Source organism: Lynx rufus, unplaced genomic scaffold, assembly GCF_022079265.1.
Source record: "Lynx rufus isolate CCGP_SWC_20201006 ecotype Redwood Valley unplaced genomic scaffold, mLynRuf1.p SCAF_22, whole genome shotgun sequence".
Classification (NCBI taxonomy): Eukaryota; Metazoa; Chordata; class Mammalia; order Carnivora; family Felidae; genus Lynx; species Lynx rufus.
Window position 1 is genome coordinate 17651386 of NW_025814837.1, and position 17867 is coordinate 17669252.

Sequence of the window (17867 nt, forward strand, 5' to 3'; positions counted from 1 at the left end):
CAGTAACCTCCAGCTGCAGGCAGGCCCAGCAGGCACATTGACTGAGAGCCTCCTGAGCTCTGAGGATCAGAACCCAGGACTCCTGACCTCCTCCCACCCCCCTGCCCCACCCTTCTTCTACCCCATGGATGGAAACAACCTGGAGATAAAGACGGGCATTATGAAGGATGACTGGGAAGCACATTGTGCTGAGTCTTTTATTTTCTTTCGTAACATTGAGCACTGAGGAAAGGGAACTGAGACTCCAGACCCTCTTCCTGTTAGTCATGCCAGAGTTGCGTTTGTCGACTGGCCTTCTGTCACTCTGGCGGGTGACTTGCCAGAGTGCCCAGGCTTGGACCTGCTTGCCCTTTGGCTGTGTTGAGAATTCTGTGCAGTCTGGAGCGGGGCCACTTGTGTTTAAATTACATGTCATATCAGCAGTTATGCCACCTCCTCAGCTTTTTTGCCTTTTCAGACTTCAGTAGATGGATAATTTCCTTTTAGTCAGAAAACTAGAATTTTGGAAAGAGGAGCACTTTCCCTGGAATCGCTAGGTTCATGGAAATAAATAATTGCGATTCTTTTTAAACAAAAACGGTGGTGGAATTTTGCAGCTTCTTGCCAAAGGTTTGATATGTGGCATTGTTGAATACTTGTCACTTCCTCATTTGTATAATTTCCCTCCCTTGTGGCCTAAACATATGACTTGTAATGAATACAGATAGGAGTAAGTCATAATTTCTGTTTGAAAATACCTGAGAAATGAGTTCAAAGTAATCTTGACCCCTTTGGTTCCCCACACATACACACCCCAACCTCCTGCCTGTTTCCTTTCATGTTTTTAGGGCCTCAAGGGCCTGTGGTGGGATTTGTATCTTGATGCTGAGGATCAACACAGACTGACTGACCTCCTTGCATACATGTTGGTCACGTGCCACTGCCGCTGGAGAGAATTCACTATTCAGCTTTCTTTTAATGGCTTTTCCAGGAGGTATCTTGAGAGTCACAGTTGCTACTTGATGGCCTCTATTTCCCCACGGGATGGATGATTGCAAGGCCTTGCAGGCCTGTGGCCCTGGCCAGTGTGGTGGATCTCTGTGGCTGTGCTGACGTGATGATTCACGCTACACCCTCCTCCCCTTCTGAGTTTTCAGACAGCCTGGTGACTCTCACGTGGGAAATATGAGTGGCTCTTGAGAAATCTTTATTTTTCTTTTAAGATTGCTGAGGTGGTTGTCCTTAGAGCTAGCACATTCTTTGCTTTCTACTTAAATCTTGAGGATTCTTTCTTAGGGTTTATTGGGGGTTTTGCTTTTGCTTTTCATGTTACTCATTGATGGGCTGATGTGAATCAACCTAAATACATATGGAAATGTTCTTTCATTATTTGGAGCTTATGTAGTTTCTTATGCAGATGTGCAAAAATAGTGCCTTAAAAATTGCAGACTCACATACTATCTTGCTTTCTTTCCTCTACACTGGTTCTTAGTGATCTTTACATGGAACTATAGCTTCCTTTCATTGACAATAAACTAGCAGGAACTAGGAATTGTGTAAATAAGTAATTTCTATTACCTCCTTTGCTGACTGACTTGACAAGCCCATTTTAGACATCTTGTCAATTTTAATTAATATTTCCCCAAACGTTAAGCTAACCAGTGCCTCTTGCTGTCACTTCCTTTTGCAGGTAACGTTGGAAGGTTCTGTAATAGTGTTTGAATGGGTGCTTTTCGCTGTTGAAATTTCCATTACCTTTGGGGCCCTGATGAACTGAGTTTTGTGTCGACTCTGTCTGTAGGTGTTGGCACAGTCTTGCATCTGGTATGGAGAGTGTGGAATTGCATCTGGAGATAAGAGGTACAACTGCAAATATTCAGGGCCACCAAAACCCTTGCCGAAGGATGGGTATGACTTAGTGCAGGTAAGTTTGTTATCTTGGGCGCTGGGAACACAAAATGCTAATCAGAGATCCTCTGTAATTACACTGTAAATATCACTGAGAGGTGGGGCTGAAACTAACAGGTTTAAATCTTACCCCAAACGCTTATCTGGGGCACACAATAGCACAGAAGATAACATAACTCCCGGAGGCTTGATTTCTTTGGGACTCACTTTATGCCTTTCTCGTAGTTGTAGTTTCCGCATAACAGGTTACTATTTAGGGACTGACCTTGGTACCGCAAATGTTGCTCTTTGCAGCTTCTTGAAAATATACTAGAAGTTAGCTTTTTTTCGGTTCCTGGATTTCAGGACTCAGGCGGGCTGGGCTGCTAAGTGGCTGTGACTCCCTTGTCCTATGTTTATTTTAGTGATTCCCCCGTTTTCCATCCAGAGCCTGTGAACTTTGGTTGCTACCAGGATTCTGTTCTCTGTTGGCCTTGTTTACCTTTCCTGATACACAGGGATATTAGAAACGAACTGGAAAAATCTGGTTTTAGAGGGGAAAAGTCTGGTTTTAGAGGCCTCAGTAATGTAAAATCAAGTTGCCATGTGGCGGGTCTCCTCGACTGACTTGGTACTTTCATGAGAATTGTTAAAGGCCTCTGACTTTCTCTGTCGTGACTAATGGAAGTAGTCAGTAGCATTTGGGCTAAACCTAAACAGAAAACTAAAGAGATCAAACTGGTTGTCATGGAGGGAAGGGAGCTTCCAAATAGGAAAAAGATTTGGAATAACTCTACTGCTTCTACTTTTGTGACTCCCTCGTTTATAAATAGTAAAATTGATAGCCCTGTAAAAGAATTCTGCAAGAACTTTGCAAACACATTTCTTACCCTTCTATACCTATAAAGGACTCTGTGAGTAAAATTGCCTTATTGAGTAATGTGTGTCCTGATTTGACTTTGCTGCTCTGATAACCATGCTTTCTCACCCAAAAGGAGCTCTGTCCAGGATTCTTCTTTGACAATGTCAGTCTTTGTTGCGATGTGCAGCAGCTCCGGACACTGAAAGACAACCTGCAGCTGCCTCTACAGTTTCTGTCCAGGTAGGTTGACCACCTGGCAAACAACAAAAAAAAAATAGTAGATTTTGAGCACTTGTTAACTAGTGATGTCCTGATTTCCTTAAAAAAAAATTTTTTTTTAACGTTTATCCATTTTTGAGAGACAGAGCACAAGCAGGGGAAGGGCAGAAAGAGAGAGGGAGACACAGAATCCGAAGCAGGCTCCAGGCTCTGAGCTGTCAGCCCAGAGCCCAGTGCGGGGCTCGACCTGGGATCATGACCCCAGATAAAGCTGGACACTTAACCGACCGAGCTACTGAGGCGCCCCTACTGATTTCCTTTTAAAAGTTGGTTTTCATTTTATTTCAAGAAAGCAGTCTTATGACTTCTCAGAAATAAAGGACAGTTTCTCGATAAAGTAATAGTTACCAGATTTAGTTCTCTTCCTAGTTACACGCAGGACTAATGTGGGGGCTTCCTCTGAGATGTCCTCACCCAAGGGACTTGGTCTTTTCATACTCGAGCCTCTGGGCACTGTGGGGAGGAGAGGTTCTGGTGGTGCTGCCAGGTCTGTGACCCGAGACCCTCTTCCGTGCGGTCCTCTGCATCACCTCCCTCTCCGCCCCACCCCTAGATGGTGTGGTTCTCTCTTCCTGCAGTGTCCTGAGATGCTAGAGTCCCAGTCCTCCCTAGAGCTGGCCTTTGATAGCTGTTAACGCGATTGTTCTGGCAGAGCTGGGAGGTTTTGTCAACATTAGTTCTTTGTCCAGTCTGTTCTGTTCTCTATGACCAGGGCCATGAAAAGGGTTGCATAATAGGTGTTCTTCTCTGAGCTCACTCAGCGGTTCTCAAATGTGCAAAAGAACAAGCTGGTGGTGGTCTGTAGAACAGCACATCATGGTCTCTTCCTAAATTTTTCACACTGAAGCACCCTGATAAAGGACATAGGAAGAGGGGGCGATGCTTCTCTGTGCACATACCACTGTAGGTGACAGGGCGGTCCACATCCTCTGAGAAAACCCTGCATCTTCCCAGAGGTTTAAACTGACAACACAGAGTGGAAAACCATCCCTAAACTGTTCTTCCAGGACAGCATACCCTATAATAATAGATGAAACAGTGGAGAATCTAATTGGACCAGCATACCCTGTGGAAGGCCAGTGGATGGTGATGGAGCAGGTTGCAGCCATCATTCAGTCAAAGTACATTTGTTTAGCACCTACCCTAGGTGAGGCATTATGGACGTAGAAATAACCGAGATCAAAAGATAACCAGATTTCCCCCGTGTTGTCAGCTCTGTTTATAATAGAAAATAATGAGAAGCTAACACGTGCAGCTGCCAGAATTGATCGTGGAGATTAAACATAATAACATGCAAAGAGGTTTGTGATTCACAGAACATGGTAGAAATCTGGGCACCCCAGGAGTAGTGTGTGTTAGAATTGTGTAATTGTGGTTCTTGTTCTTGTCACAGTAAAGCACGGGACTCCTGAGAGCAAGCAGGTCAGTGTGCGTGTCTGCTCCCTTACTAGACCAGGGGCTTTGAAGGCTGGGACCACCTTCCCTGTTCCGTGTCACGTGGGCACCTGGACCACATCAGAGTTGAGGGTCATCTCGACTGGTTGTGCAGCGAGAATGCAGGTCTAATGAAGCTGTAGCTTTTGCAAATAGAAGTGAACCAAACTGGGGAGAGAGTTCTCCCACCTAACAAGTCACCGTTAGAAGCTTAAATGTTGAACCTGAAGGACAGCAGACAGCTTGTGGTCCTCATGAGAACCTGTGTGTTTCTGCAACCCATGCAGCCAGAGAACACCACTGCTGTTCTTATGCCTTCTTCTCAAGTCACGGGGAAATCCTCTTGTGTTTAGAGAGGGTCAAGGGATTACCTGGGGCTTAAAGAAAGCCCTTCAGTAGCAAGATGAAAATTCTAATGCGTGAATCTCGTTTTCCCCTTGTTTTTCTTCTTTTTTAAAAAAACTTTTTTTTTAAGGTTCATTTTTTTGAGAGAAAGAGACAGAGCACGAGATGGGGCTGAAAGAGAGGGAGACACAGAATCTAAAGCAGGCTCCAGGCTCCTAGCTGTCAGCACAGAGCCCGACGCAGGGCTCAAACCCACGAACCACAAGATCATGACCTGAGCCGGTCTGACTCTTAACTGACTGAGCCACCCAGGCACCCTTCCCTTGTTTTTCTTCTTAATCAGAATTGTCCCCATGATGCTTCTAAGTCCCTTTAGTTCAAGACAAAGAAAACATGTCTATAAATTGCAAAGCACAGAATTCAGAGAAGCAGTTTTGTCTTTCTGAAATTGCACCTGGACAACATATGTGTAGTAATTAGGGCAGTTTTTAAAGAGACATCTTTATTTTAACACAAGATTTTAGGTGTAGAATTGCTGGGTTTAAGAGGTTCTTAGATAATTTTCTTGTCACTTTATAATAAATTTAAAATATTCTTTGTTGTATATGATCTTTTTGCTGGCCCTATTATCTGTGAGATCAGACAATATAGTTTACTTTTTCTTTAGATGTCCATCCTGTTTCTATAACCTAGTGAACCTGTTTTGCGAGCTGACGTGTAGCCCTCGGCAAAGTCAGTTTCTGAATGTTACAGCAACTGAAGATTATGTTGATCCTGTTACAAACCAGACTAAAACAAATGTAAAAGAATTACAGTACTACATTGGAGAGAGTTTTGCCAATGGTGAGTAAACTTTTTGGGGGGGTGGGGGGTGGGGGTGAGTAAGCTTTTAATTATTCCTTTATTACATTTGGCATCAGGATACTGGGTCAGGTTGTTCCTTTTTGTTGTCAGCTGTGTGAAAATGACAGTTATAAATTCCATTGGCCACGAAATGCGACTTAGCGTGTATCTAAGACTTGAGCTACAACCTATAAAACAATCTTTTTTGAAGTATTTGCTTTATCCCTTCCTAACTGTAAGTTCCCACATGGAAGTTTTTAGTGTGTGCAAGTTTACTTTTCTGTATATCTTAGAAGCCATTAGAACTTTATTTCTAGTGGACATGAATTGTGTAACTTCATGAGTTAATTGCAAAACTGAGGGGAGAGTGTGGAAGGGTGGAAATGAAGAAGGGAAGCAGGAGGGGAGATTTGACTCAAGACATGCATCACTATAAGGGAGAGTAAACATACCACAGTAGGGAAAAGGATCCATAACAACTAGAAATCATAGGATAGTATGAGAAAGACCATCTAGTGTTTGTAGAAAATGATTGAATTGAAAGAGTCCTGAAAGAATAGAACACAAGGGGAAAAGAATGAAAAGATTAGAATTAGAACCAGCTGTCTCTATTAATAAGAAAAAGCCACTTAAATGAACTGAAAGATAAATAGCAGATTCAACACCGCTGAATAAAGAATGTGCCCAAGAACATCTATAAAATAAGAGAAGAATTCATCATATAAGAACAACATACAGATTTAATTGTAATGATCACTTAAAAATGTAACCAAAAATTTAATAGAAAATGTAAATAATAAAAAATAATGAAATATAAATTAATGTTAGTTAAAATAATTAATTAAAAGATTGTCTCCATCACAAAAGCAATAAAATAAGCTCTGTAGGAATAAATCTACCAAAAGATATGACATAAAAAGCATCCTGACTGTATGAAGAGAGATCATCTGTCTAGAAACAGAACCATGCTTATTGAAAATTGATATATAACAGGTGTGTTGTTACAAATCATTAAAGGAAGGGTGGATAGTATATACATGGTGTGATAAAATTGATCATCTAATTTTTATCTTTGTATATCATACTAAAGGTATATAGATTAAAAATCCTAATCTTGGACATTTTTAGAAGTAAATACAGAGTATATTTATGACTTTAAGATAAGGAAGTGTTCTAGACTAGAGGAAAAGCAGAAATCATAAGTGAAAAGATTTATAAACAGTATCTAGAACAGTCACTGAAACACAGATTAAAACAGTGAGCTGCCATTTCACACATCAGGCACAAATGTAAAAATTGGTCAATTCCAGATTTGGTAGGATGTCCAAGCAATAGGAATACTAATATACTGCACCATTGGCAACCATAACTTAATAGGAGTGTTTGAAAACCGTTCTGCACTACCTGGTAAAGTTGAGGATGAATATACCCTCATTCCAGAAATTCCACTTACATAGATGCCTGCCATAGAGAAACTCCTAATGCACATAAACAAAGAACCATATAAGAACATTCATTGTGGCACTTTTGTGGTCGTCAAAAATTGGTGACATCAGGAGAATGAGAAGACAAGCACAAACTGGGAGAAGATACTTGCAGAAGACACATCTCATGAAGGACTCTTAACAAAATATATGAAGGACTTTTTTTTTTTTTTAATGTTTGTTTATATTTGAGAGAGAGACAGAGCCTGAGCGGAGGAGGGCAGAGAGAGGAAGACACAGAGTCTGAAGCAGGCTGAAGACACAGAGTCTGAAGCAGGCTTCAGACTCAGGACTGTCATCACAGAGCCCAACACGAGGCTCAAACCCATGAGCTGTGAGATCGTGACCTGAGCTGAAGTCGGACACCTAACCGACTGAGCCACCCACAGACCCCAAAATAAATGAAGAACTCTTAAAACTCAATAATAAGAAAATGAATAGCCTGATTGAAAAGTGGACACAAATCCTGATCAGACACCTTACCAAAGAAGATAATGGATGGCAAATAAACAAATGAAAAGATGCTCAACATTGTATGTTATTAGGGAATTCCCGATTAAAACAACAGTGAAATACCACTACGCACCTGTTAAAATGGCCAGAATCCAGAACACTAACACCACCAAATGCTGGTGAGGATGCGGAGCCACAGAAACTCTAATTCATTTCTGCTGGGAATGCAAAATGGTTCAGCCACTTTGGAAGACAGTTTGACAATTTCTTAGAAAACTAAAAATGCTCTTACCATATAATCCAGCAATCATGGTTTTTGGCATTTACCCCAAAGCATTGAAAATGTATGTCCACATAAAAACCCTTACATGCATGTTGTAGCAGCATTATTCATAATTCACACCAAGATGTCCTTCAGTAGGTAAATAAACTGGGGTACACCCAGACAATGGAATATCCTTCAGCATTAAAAAGAAATGAGCCATCAAGCCATGAAATGACATGGAGGAATGTTAAATCTATATTACTAAGTGAAAGAAGTGAATCTGGAAAGACTATATACTGTATGATTCCAGGTTTATTATATTCTGGAAGAGGCAAAACTATGGAGATAGTAAAATGATCAATGGTTACCAGGTACTAGGGGAAGAAAGGAGGAGCACAGCGGATATTAAGGACAGGGAGACTATTGTTTAATACTATAATAGTGGATATGAGTCATTATACATTTGCCAAAACTCATAGAATATATAACACCTAGTGTGAACCTTGAAATAAACTGTGGACTTTGAATGACAATGATGTGTCATTATAGGTTCATCGGCTGTAACAAATATATATATACTCTGGTGCTGTTGATAGTAATGAGGTGCTTGTGTTGAGGCAGGAGGTGTGTGGGAGTTCTCTATACCATCTGCTCAATTTTACTGTGAACCTAAAACTCCTCTTTAAAAAGGCCATTAATAGGGTCGGCTGGGTGGCTCAGTCAGTTGGGTGTCTGACTTCGGCTCAGGTCATGATGTCGCAGTTCACGAGTTCGAGCTCTGAGCTGTCAGCACAGAACCTGTAGCCTGCTTTGGATTCTGTGTCTCCCTCTCCCCCTCTGTCTCCTGTGTGTGTGTGCACGTGTGCGCACACTCTCTCTCTCTCTCTCTGTCTCTCTCACTCTCAGAAATAAACATTAAAAAAAATTTTTTTTAAATAAAAAGTCCATTATTAAATTAACTAAATTGAGGCACTAAATGCTGATTAAGAGGAGAATGGATAAATATATTTGGAGCATAGTCATAATCTATAATGGAATATTTAAAACTGTTAAAACGTATGAATTAGTTACATCACTGACTTGAAGTACTTGAAAAATTGAAAATGTCACAGGATAGATGTAGTATGTTTATATTAAACACTACTACATATCTATGTATACAGTATATCATGAAAGTACACAAATATGCATGGGAAAGATAAACATCAAATTCAGGGTTGTGGTTTTACCTTAAGCAAGGGAATGTATTCCTAAGTAAGGGTATTCAGGGACTTCAACTGTATCTGTAGCATTTGGTTTTTTTAATGTTGGGGCAAATGAAAAACAAGATTAATATAGCTGGGTGCTAAATAAATGAGAATTGTATTATTCTCCATATTTTCTGTATGCTTAAAATATTTAATAAAATAAAAACGTGAAAACCAAATAGTGAGCTGGAAGGTATGAGAGAATTACCTAGAAAATAGTGTAGAGTTATGACAATCTGGGATCATTAAAGAAGTGACATGTGGGATAATGTGAGGAGCTCCAGAGAAGGAAAAGAAAAAGTTGGGGAGAAACAATAAGTAAAAAGATAATGGCCAAGGGTTTTCCAGATTGGAAGAGAGATGAATCCTTAGACTTAGGGGCAGAAAAATTCATCTTGAAGCCAGGTAAATTAAAAAGAAAGAAAATACACAAAAATCAGTTGTATGTCTTCATATGCAGTGGACAGTCTGGAAGTGAAATTAAGGAAATTCCATTTACAATAGTATCAAGAAGAATAAAATACCTAGGATTTAACAAGAAGTGTAAAACTTACACTCATCACCATTAAACTGTAAAACATCATTAAAAGAAAGGATCTTAGTAAATGGAAAGATACTCCATGTTGATGGATCAGAAAACTTAAAAATGTTAAGATGACAGTACTTCCCATATTGATGTACAGATTCAGTGCAATCCCTGTCAGAATCCCAACTTGCTTCTTTGTAGAAATTGATAGGCTGATTCCAAGATTCATGTAATTTCAAGGGACCCAGAATAGCCAAGACAATCCTGAAGAAGAAGAACAAAATAGGAGGACTCATACTTCCCAATTTCAAAATTTACTACCAGCTGGTGAAAAGACAGTGTGGTACTGGAGTAAAAATAAACATATAGGACAATGAGATACAACTTAGACCTATATATCTGTGGTCATCTGATTTTTGACAAGGATGCCAAGTCCATTCAATGGGGAAAGAATAGTCTTTTCAACAAATGGTGCTGGGGAAACAGTAGCCACATGGAAAAGGATGAAGTTAAATCCTTACCTCACACCATAAACAAAAACTAAAATGGGTCAAAAACCTAAATGTAAGAGCCAAAACCTGAAAACACTTAGAAGAAAACATAGGAATAAACCATGACCTCAGATTTGACAATGGATTCTTAGATATGACACCAAAAACATGAGCAACAAAAGAAAAACAGATATGTTGGGACATGATCAAAACAGAGTTTTGTGCTTCAAAGGACACCATCAAGAAAAGACAAAAATATTTGCAAATTATTTAATCATTAAAAATCTTGTATCTAGAATATATAAAGAACTGTCACAACTCAGTAATAGATAACCCAATTTAAAATGGGAAAATGATCTGAACAGACATTTCTCCAAGGATGTTATACAAATGGCCAATAAGCACATGAAAAGATGCTCAAAATCGTTAGTCATCAGAGAAATGCAAATCAAAACCACAGTTGGGATACCACTTCACACCCATCAGGACAGCTAGAAGCAAAAGGTCAGGTAACAAGTGTCAGGAGGATGTGGAGAAATTAGAGCCCTCATACACTGCCAGTAGAAATGTAAAAAGATGCAGTCGCTTTGGAAAACAGTCTGGCAGTTCTTGAAAGAATTAAGCATAGGGTTACCATATGACACAGCCATTTCATTCACAAGAGAAGTAAAAGCGTATGTCCACACAAAAACTGTAACCAAACATTTATAGGAGCATTGTTCTTAATAGCCAAAAGGTAGAAACAGTCCAGATATCCATCAGCTGATTTATAGATAAACAAATGTGGTATATTCGTACAGCAGAATATTATGCCACCACAAAAAGGAATGATATATGCTACAATGTGGATGGACCTTGAAACCATCATGCTAAGTGAAAGAAGCTAGCCACAAAAGATTACATATTATAGGATTCCATTTATATGAAATGTCCAAAGTAAGCAAATGTACTATAGAGACAGAAATAAATTAATGGTTGCTTAGGGCTGGGGGGGGGGGAGGGAGATGAGGGAGGATTAGCTAAAGAGTACAGAGTTTCTTTAAGGTGATGAAAATGTTCTAAAATTGACTGTGGCGATGGTTGCACCTATCTGTGAATGGGCTAAAATCCATTAAATTGGAACTTCAAATGGTTGAATTGTATGGTATGTAATTATATCTCAGTAAAGCTGTTAAAATCCATATGTAAATACAGCATAGAAAAACTATAAAACTCGGGGCACCTGGGTGGCTCAGTCGGTTAAGCATTCGACTTCAGCTCAGGTCACGATCTCACGGCCTGTGAGTTCCAGCCCTGCGTCAGTCTCTGTGCTGACAGCTTGGAGCCTGGAGCCTGCTTCAGATTCTGTGTCTCTCTCTCTGTCTGCCCCTCCCCTATTCATGCTCTGTCTCTCTCTGTCTCAAAAATAAACATTAAAAAAAATTTTTTTAATTAAAAAAAAACTATAAAACTCCAAAGACAAGTGTCTTAAAAATAAGTAGAAAAAAGATACAAATCATTTCAAAAGAATGCCAGTTGGAGATTTTCTTACCAGCAGTGATAGAGGCCAGAAGGCAATAGAATAATCCTAATTCTAAAGAAGTCATTCTATCTGAACTGCCTTTCAAGAGTGAGGGTTAAACACGGTGAATTTATCAGCGTCTCTTTAAAGTTTAGGGAAGAGGATCCAAAGAAGTTTGTAACAAGTAGGTGTGGTATCTAAATGAGGTATCTCTCCATTGGATGGGGGCCCCCAAATGTAGGGTGATGATGGGCTGGCAACCCGTGGCTGGGAAGGTGAGAGAATTCACGTGAGGCAGAACAAAGGCGATAGAAGTTTATTGAATACGCCACAAGGGAGTGGTGGGCAGGACAGAAAGAAGCCATCTGCAGTGAGGTAGTGGGTGGAGGCTGTTCTTAAAGAGGGAGGAGGTGGAGGCATAGCGATATATGGAATTCTCCCCTTTCTTTTTTTTTTTTTTTAAGTTTATTTATTTATTTTGAGAGAGCGAGAGAGAGCACAAGTCAGGGAGGGGAAGAGAAACGGAGAGAGAGAGAATTCCCAAGCAGGGCTCAAACTCATGAACCAAACCCTGAGATCATGACCTGAGCCAAAACCAAGAGCTGGAAGCTTAACTGACTGAGCCACCCAGGTGCCCCTGGAATTCTCCCTTTTTGGGTAACTGTGCTCAGCTGCAAGTAGCCCATTGGTTAGTTAGGGCCTATGGATATTTTGAGGTGGGTCAGCTGACGGGCCTTTTCTACATTCCATTGCTCAAGCCTGTTTGCCTGAAAGCAGCCTCTACAGTAGGGACTGGTTAACGAATGTTAATATGGGATCCATTAGTACTACTTTTTTATGTGCAAAGTGTCACATTATTCTTATTTTGTGTGTTGTCTTTATATGTACTAAAATAAAGCCAAGAGAGCGACTAGTATTAGGTTCATTCATATGTGACCTCTCCTCTAAAAACAGTTTTCCCGTATAAGTTCCAAACTCTTCAGCTGTATAGTTTCCTACCCCAGATTTCTGGAACCAGCTTCATTGACTGAAGAGACACTAAGGTTCTTACTTCTCCTTCCTCAGCCTTAGTCCCTTCTTCTCTCCAGTGGTGGTAATACTTCTCCCAGCTACTGTGAGCTACGTGGGGGTGATGTATGCCTTTCTTGTTTGCTTTTATGTTTAAGTTACTTGGAATCTAGCCCAGCATGTTACTTGCAGAGTGGTGAGTCTCCACTCCTGCCCTTAGTGTTTACTGTCCCTCCTACCAGCGCGTGGCTTTGGAGTGCAGTGTTTATGGCTAAATTCGCATTTGAGAGACCTTTGGTAAGATCTTCTCAGCATGGTGTTCGGTACTTTTGCCTTCTTCCTCTGCCAGCCATGTACAATGCCTGCCGGGACGTGGAGGCCCCCTCCAGTAATGACAAAGCCCTGGGACTGCTGTGTGGGAAGGACGCCGAAGCCTGCAATGCCACTAACTGGATTGAGTACATGTTCAATAAGGACAACGGCCAGGCACCTTTCACCATCACACCCATTTTTTCAGGTAGACTCCCAAGTTTGGTGTATTTATGATGTGGTTTTAAAGCCCAGGAACCTTAATCTACAATAGGAAGGTAAACAAATTCAGATAACTGGTTCCTGGACTTTCCCTCCAGTGAGAGAGGTAACTAGAACATTTCCCCTGCCCCTGGTTAATTTAGGGGGCTGGCAGGGAGGATGGAGGAGGAGGAACTGCCTTCCGGTGTTGCTGCCTCATTGAAAGAATGAATGAGCCTGGGTTTTTGTTTTGTTTCTTTTCTTTTTAAAAAAAAGACTGAAGCATTACAAAGGCATTTTTAGGAGCTCTGGAATGATGTTAGACTCGCTCCTCAGTGGAGATTTCCCTTGGAATGTGGGGCACTCTGGTCTCAGCAACAAACCTTGTGCCCAAAATTACTTGAAGTAACTTAAAATTTCACAGGACTAAGCGGCAACACACCATTTGATCAGCCAGAAACCTCCAGTCCTTTTTACTCTTATGGTCATGCTCTGTATGTCAGTGTGCTTATCACTAGGTTCAAATATAATTTAATACAAGCTTTGTAGTTTTTTTATTGAGTTATTTACTCAACCCCATCCTCCCCGCAGATCTTCCAACCCATGGGATGGAGCCCATGAACAATGCCACCAAGGGCTGTGACGAGTCTGTGGACGAGGTCACCGGGCCGTGCAGCTGCCAGGACTGCTCAATTGTTTGTGGCCCAAAGCCCCAGCCCCCACCGCCTCCTGTGCCCTGGAGAATCTTGGGCCTGGACGCCATGTATGTCATCATGTGGATCACCTACATGGCATTTTTGCTTGTGTTTTTTGGAGCATTTTTTGCTTTGTGGTGCTACAGGTGAGCAGTTTTGTTTATTCCCCAGGGCAAGAAGAGCAAGATTATTCAAGTGGTACTTCCAGCTTAACTAAACCAGGAAACAAATATCACGTGAATACCGGTCTCCATGAATTGCTTTTGGCTTTCAACTGGTAAACAATCAGAGGCCTGGTTAGATCGTGAAGTTGGTTTCATTGATTTGTTCAAAATGATGAGTGATTTAAAGCACTGTGCATTAACCACACATTCTTTAACAGAAAGTAGGAGGAGCTGAATCTGATTCAAATCTAATTCAATGCAGTGCTTATAATCCTTTTACATATTTGCACCTTGATTAGGACAGTACATTTTCTTTAACTTGTTTTGAAATAATGTTAGACTTACCAGGAAGGTGCAAAAAATAGTAGAAGTTCATATGTATCCTTTACCCAGCTTCCCCTAATGTTACAGCTTACGTCAGCCATACCGTGTAATTATCAAAACCGCGAAATAATGGTATGGTATGATTAGCTAAGCCACAAACTTTATTCAGATACCACCATCTTTTCCTCTGACACCCTCGTTCTGTTTTTGGACCCCACTCCACGCCCACTTTTTGTTTACCACCCTCCCCCGGTCTGTGACAGGTCCTCGGTCTTTCCATTTCTTTTATGGCCTTGACACTTTCGATACATACTGGCCAGTTATTTTGTAGAATGTCCCTCCACTTAGCTTTAGCTGACATTTTCTCATTAGGTTGAGGTTATGTGTTTCTGACAAGATTATCACAGAATCGATGTGTCCTTCTCAGTGTATCATACATATCACTCGTACCTGGTCTCAGTATGTCTCTTCCCTGGTAATGTTAACCTTGATCACTTGATAAAGGGGGTCTCTGCTGCATTTCTCTACCATAAAGTTACTGTTTCTCCCTTTGTAACTGATAGATATCTTAGGAGAGATGGGTCAGAACTCCTAATACCTTGTTTCTCCTAAAGCTGTCACCCCCTGATTTTAGCCTCCACTGGGGGATCTTATCTGCAGCTACTACTGTGGTGTTTGCCTAGTGATGATTGTTGATTTTATAGTTCCCTCATTTCTTCTTCATTTACTAATTACACTTGTTCTGTATAGACCGTTATCCCTCCTGCTCTACTTATTTATTCAATTACATTTACATCATGGTCCCTACTCCTCTGTTTTTTGTTTTTGTTTTGTTTTTTAACGTGCCCTCGCCTTTCTTATTTCCTGGAATCACAAAATGCTCCAGGCTCATCTGGTATTTTCCCCGCGCCAGCCCTGGAATCCACCTCTTCTGCAAGGATCCCTGGTTCCTTATATTGGAGACTGATGTTAGAGTGATGCTCCAGGCGCCAGGTGTGCCCATTGCTGCTGCACAGCAGTGTTCACTGTGTTCACTGAGAGACAGCGTGAGCGGGGGGAGGGGCAGAGAAAGAGAGAGACACAGAATCCGAAGCAGGCTCCAGGCTCCGAGCTGTTAGCACAGAGCCCAACGCGGGGCTCGCGCTCATGAACCGTGAAGTCATGACCTGAGCCAAAGTCGGACGCTTAACTGAGCCACCCAGTCGCCCTAGTGCTCACTGTGTTTCTAAAGGACCTGAAGTTTTAAATCTAAATGAAGGCTGCAAGGTGAAATTACCCTTTATCAACTTGTTTTTAATACCGTCTTAAATTTTCTCCTGAGACTGGTGAGCAGGATGACCTAGAGCAAGGGAACCTGGGGGAAGAAGGAGGCGATTAGGCAAGAAGGAAATAGGATGAAGAAGTGAGCTTTTAATAGGTCTACGGGACTATCAGAGGAACAGCCTCATTATGTCAAATATCCACTAATACTGCTTATGTGCTTTTGTTTTTCAGAAAACGCTATTTTGTCTCCGAGTACACCCCCATTGATAGCAACATAGCTTTCTCTGTAAATGCCAATGACAGAGGTAGGCACTTTTGTACTCAAATGGTTAGGATTATGTTTGCATGAGTGCACGTTTCCTCAGAAAATGTTGATGTGCTGTTCTGGGACAGGCACTGTGCTGGTGTCAAGGACACGGCCGTGACCAACACAGACAGGTCCTTGCCCTTGTGGTAGTAGCAGTCTAGTCAGGGTGGCAGATCGGAACCGAGGATAATTAGGGACTGGGGTAAGAGCTGTGGAGGGGCAGGCATAGCCACAAAGGTGGATGGGAAGTGCCTTGGACAGAGTGCTCAGAGAACTTTGCTTTTGTGTGAGCATCGCTCCTCTGTGGGGTGGGTGGCAGGCGCCATCACCGTGGGCAGGCAAGGAAGGTGGCTTCCTGAGCAGATAGGTGCTGAGGGTGTGCGACGGGAGGGAGGCGGATCTTGTGCCATCCCTGTGCGGACACTATTCCCAGACCCTGTGGTAGTAGCTAACGCTTTCCCTGTTCCGACTTTCAGGAATGGCTTGGCTCTTAACCTCCACCCTCCCTTCCTCTCCCGCTCTTCCAGGGGAGGCGTCCTGCTGCGACGCGCTTGGTGCGGCATTTGAGGGCTGTCTGAGGCGGCTCTTCTCACAGTGGGGCTCTTTCTGCGTCCGAAACCCAGGCCCCATCATCTTCTTCTCCCTGGCCTTCATTGCCGCCTGTTCTTCAGGCCTGGCGTTTGTGCGGGTCACGACCAATCCAGTTGACCTGTGGTCAGCTCCCAGCAGCCAGGCGCGCCTCGAGAAAGAGTACTTTGACACGCACTTTGGGCCTTTCTTCCGCACGGAGCAGCTCATCATCCAGGCCCCCCACACCAGCGCACACACTTACCAGCCGTACCCCTCAGGATCCGATGTGCCCTTCGGACCTCCGCTTGACCTCGCGATCTTGCACCAGGTAACGTGCTGTGAGCGGAAATCCGTTCTGGGAAGCCGGGTGGTTTGTTTTCTGGCTTTGACATATTGACCGGTTCTACTTGACATGGGGTTGGGGCTGAATGTGGCGGTATGTCTTGAAAATCTCAACAGTAAAAAGGTAAAGATGCGGGGCGCCTGGGTGGTGCAGTTGGTTAAGCGTCCGACTTCAGCCAGGTCACGATCTCGCAGTCCGGGAGTTCGAGCCCCGCGTCAGGCTCTGGGCTGATGGCTCAGAGCCTGGAGCCTGTTTCCGATTCTGTGTCTCCCTCTCTCTCTGCCCCTCGCCCGTTCATGCTCTGTCTCTCTCTGTCCCAAAAATAAATAAACGTTGAAAAAAAAAAAAATTAAAAAAAAAAAAGGTAAAGATGCTTTTCATTTACTTTTCCAGAAAGCGAATGGTGGATGTTGAACTTCCTGAAAATTTTACTGTAGACTGCTTTTATATTTCCTTCATATGGCAGGTCTTGCTTCTTGAAACTGAGAGGAGCATTTCTCTGTTGAAGCAGAGTGTATTTATAATTTACTTAGGAACTTATTAAATTTTTCCCTTGGCAATTGAAAAGTAATGTGCCAGGACCCAAAGGAATGAAGCCTCTCTAACACTGTGCTGGGGACCGAGGCAGGAGCTACTGCTGGTCCGCCGCTGCAGGAATGAATTTGTCATTTCCGGAAGGTAGGCCCCGGCCTGCATTTGGTAGGAGGTGCATTCGGAACGAGATCCATCCCGTTCTCTTACAGAGGCCTTTAACCCTTCCCGTTCTCCCTTGTCACACTTGACCTGGAGAACTCTGTCTGTGAATAAATGGCATCCTTCCTATTTTTTTAATGAACAGTTGCTCAGTCGCATGATTTTTCCTTTAAATATTGCTCTTGCCTACAGAAAGTCTGGTATCTTGAAAAACATCAAAATGGTCTCGAGACATGACAAAATCTTTTCTCCACTGAGTAACCCTGTGTTTCTTTTTCTCAGCTTGTTGCAAAAGAAGCACAACGTAGTCATTTACCTCCAGGAATGTAGTCTCTGTTGGGAACCCCAGGGATATACGTAAATAATCCTAGTATAGCACAAGGCAGTAGGTGAT

The 17867-nt window shown here is 42.2% G+C and overlaps 1 protein-coding gene across 2 annotated transcripts in view; it reads left to right on the top strand.

Annotated features, from left to right (window-relative positions):
* NPC1 (NPC intracellular cholesterol transporter 1) overlaps positions 1–17867 on the top strand; it is a 55548-nt gene that overhangs the window by 15487 nt on the left and 22194 nt on the right. The window contains exons 2-8 of one of the 2 annotated variants that reach the window (XM_047086908.1): positions 1781–1903; positions 2862–2968; positions 5454–5629; positions 12954–13121; positions 13706–13955; positions 15792–15865; positions 16344–16765. In XM_047086908.1, the coding sequence (XP_046942864.1) occupies positions 1781–1903; positions 2862–2968; positions 5454–5629; positions 12954–13121; positions 13706–13955; positions 15792–15865; positions 16344–16765 (1320 nt within the window). The remainder of the gene's footprint in view (positions 1–1780; positions 1904–2861; positions 2969–5453; positions 5630–12953; positions 13122–13705; positions 13956–15791; positions 15866–16343; positions 16766–17867) is intronic. The other variant, XM_047086909.1, reaches the window with a different exon arrangement.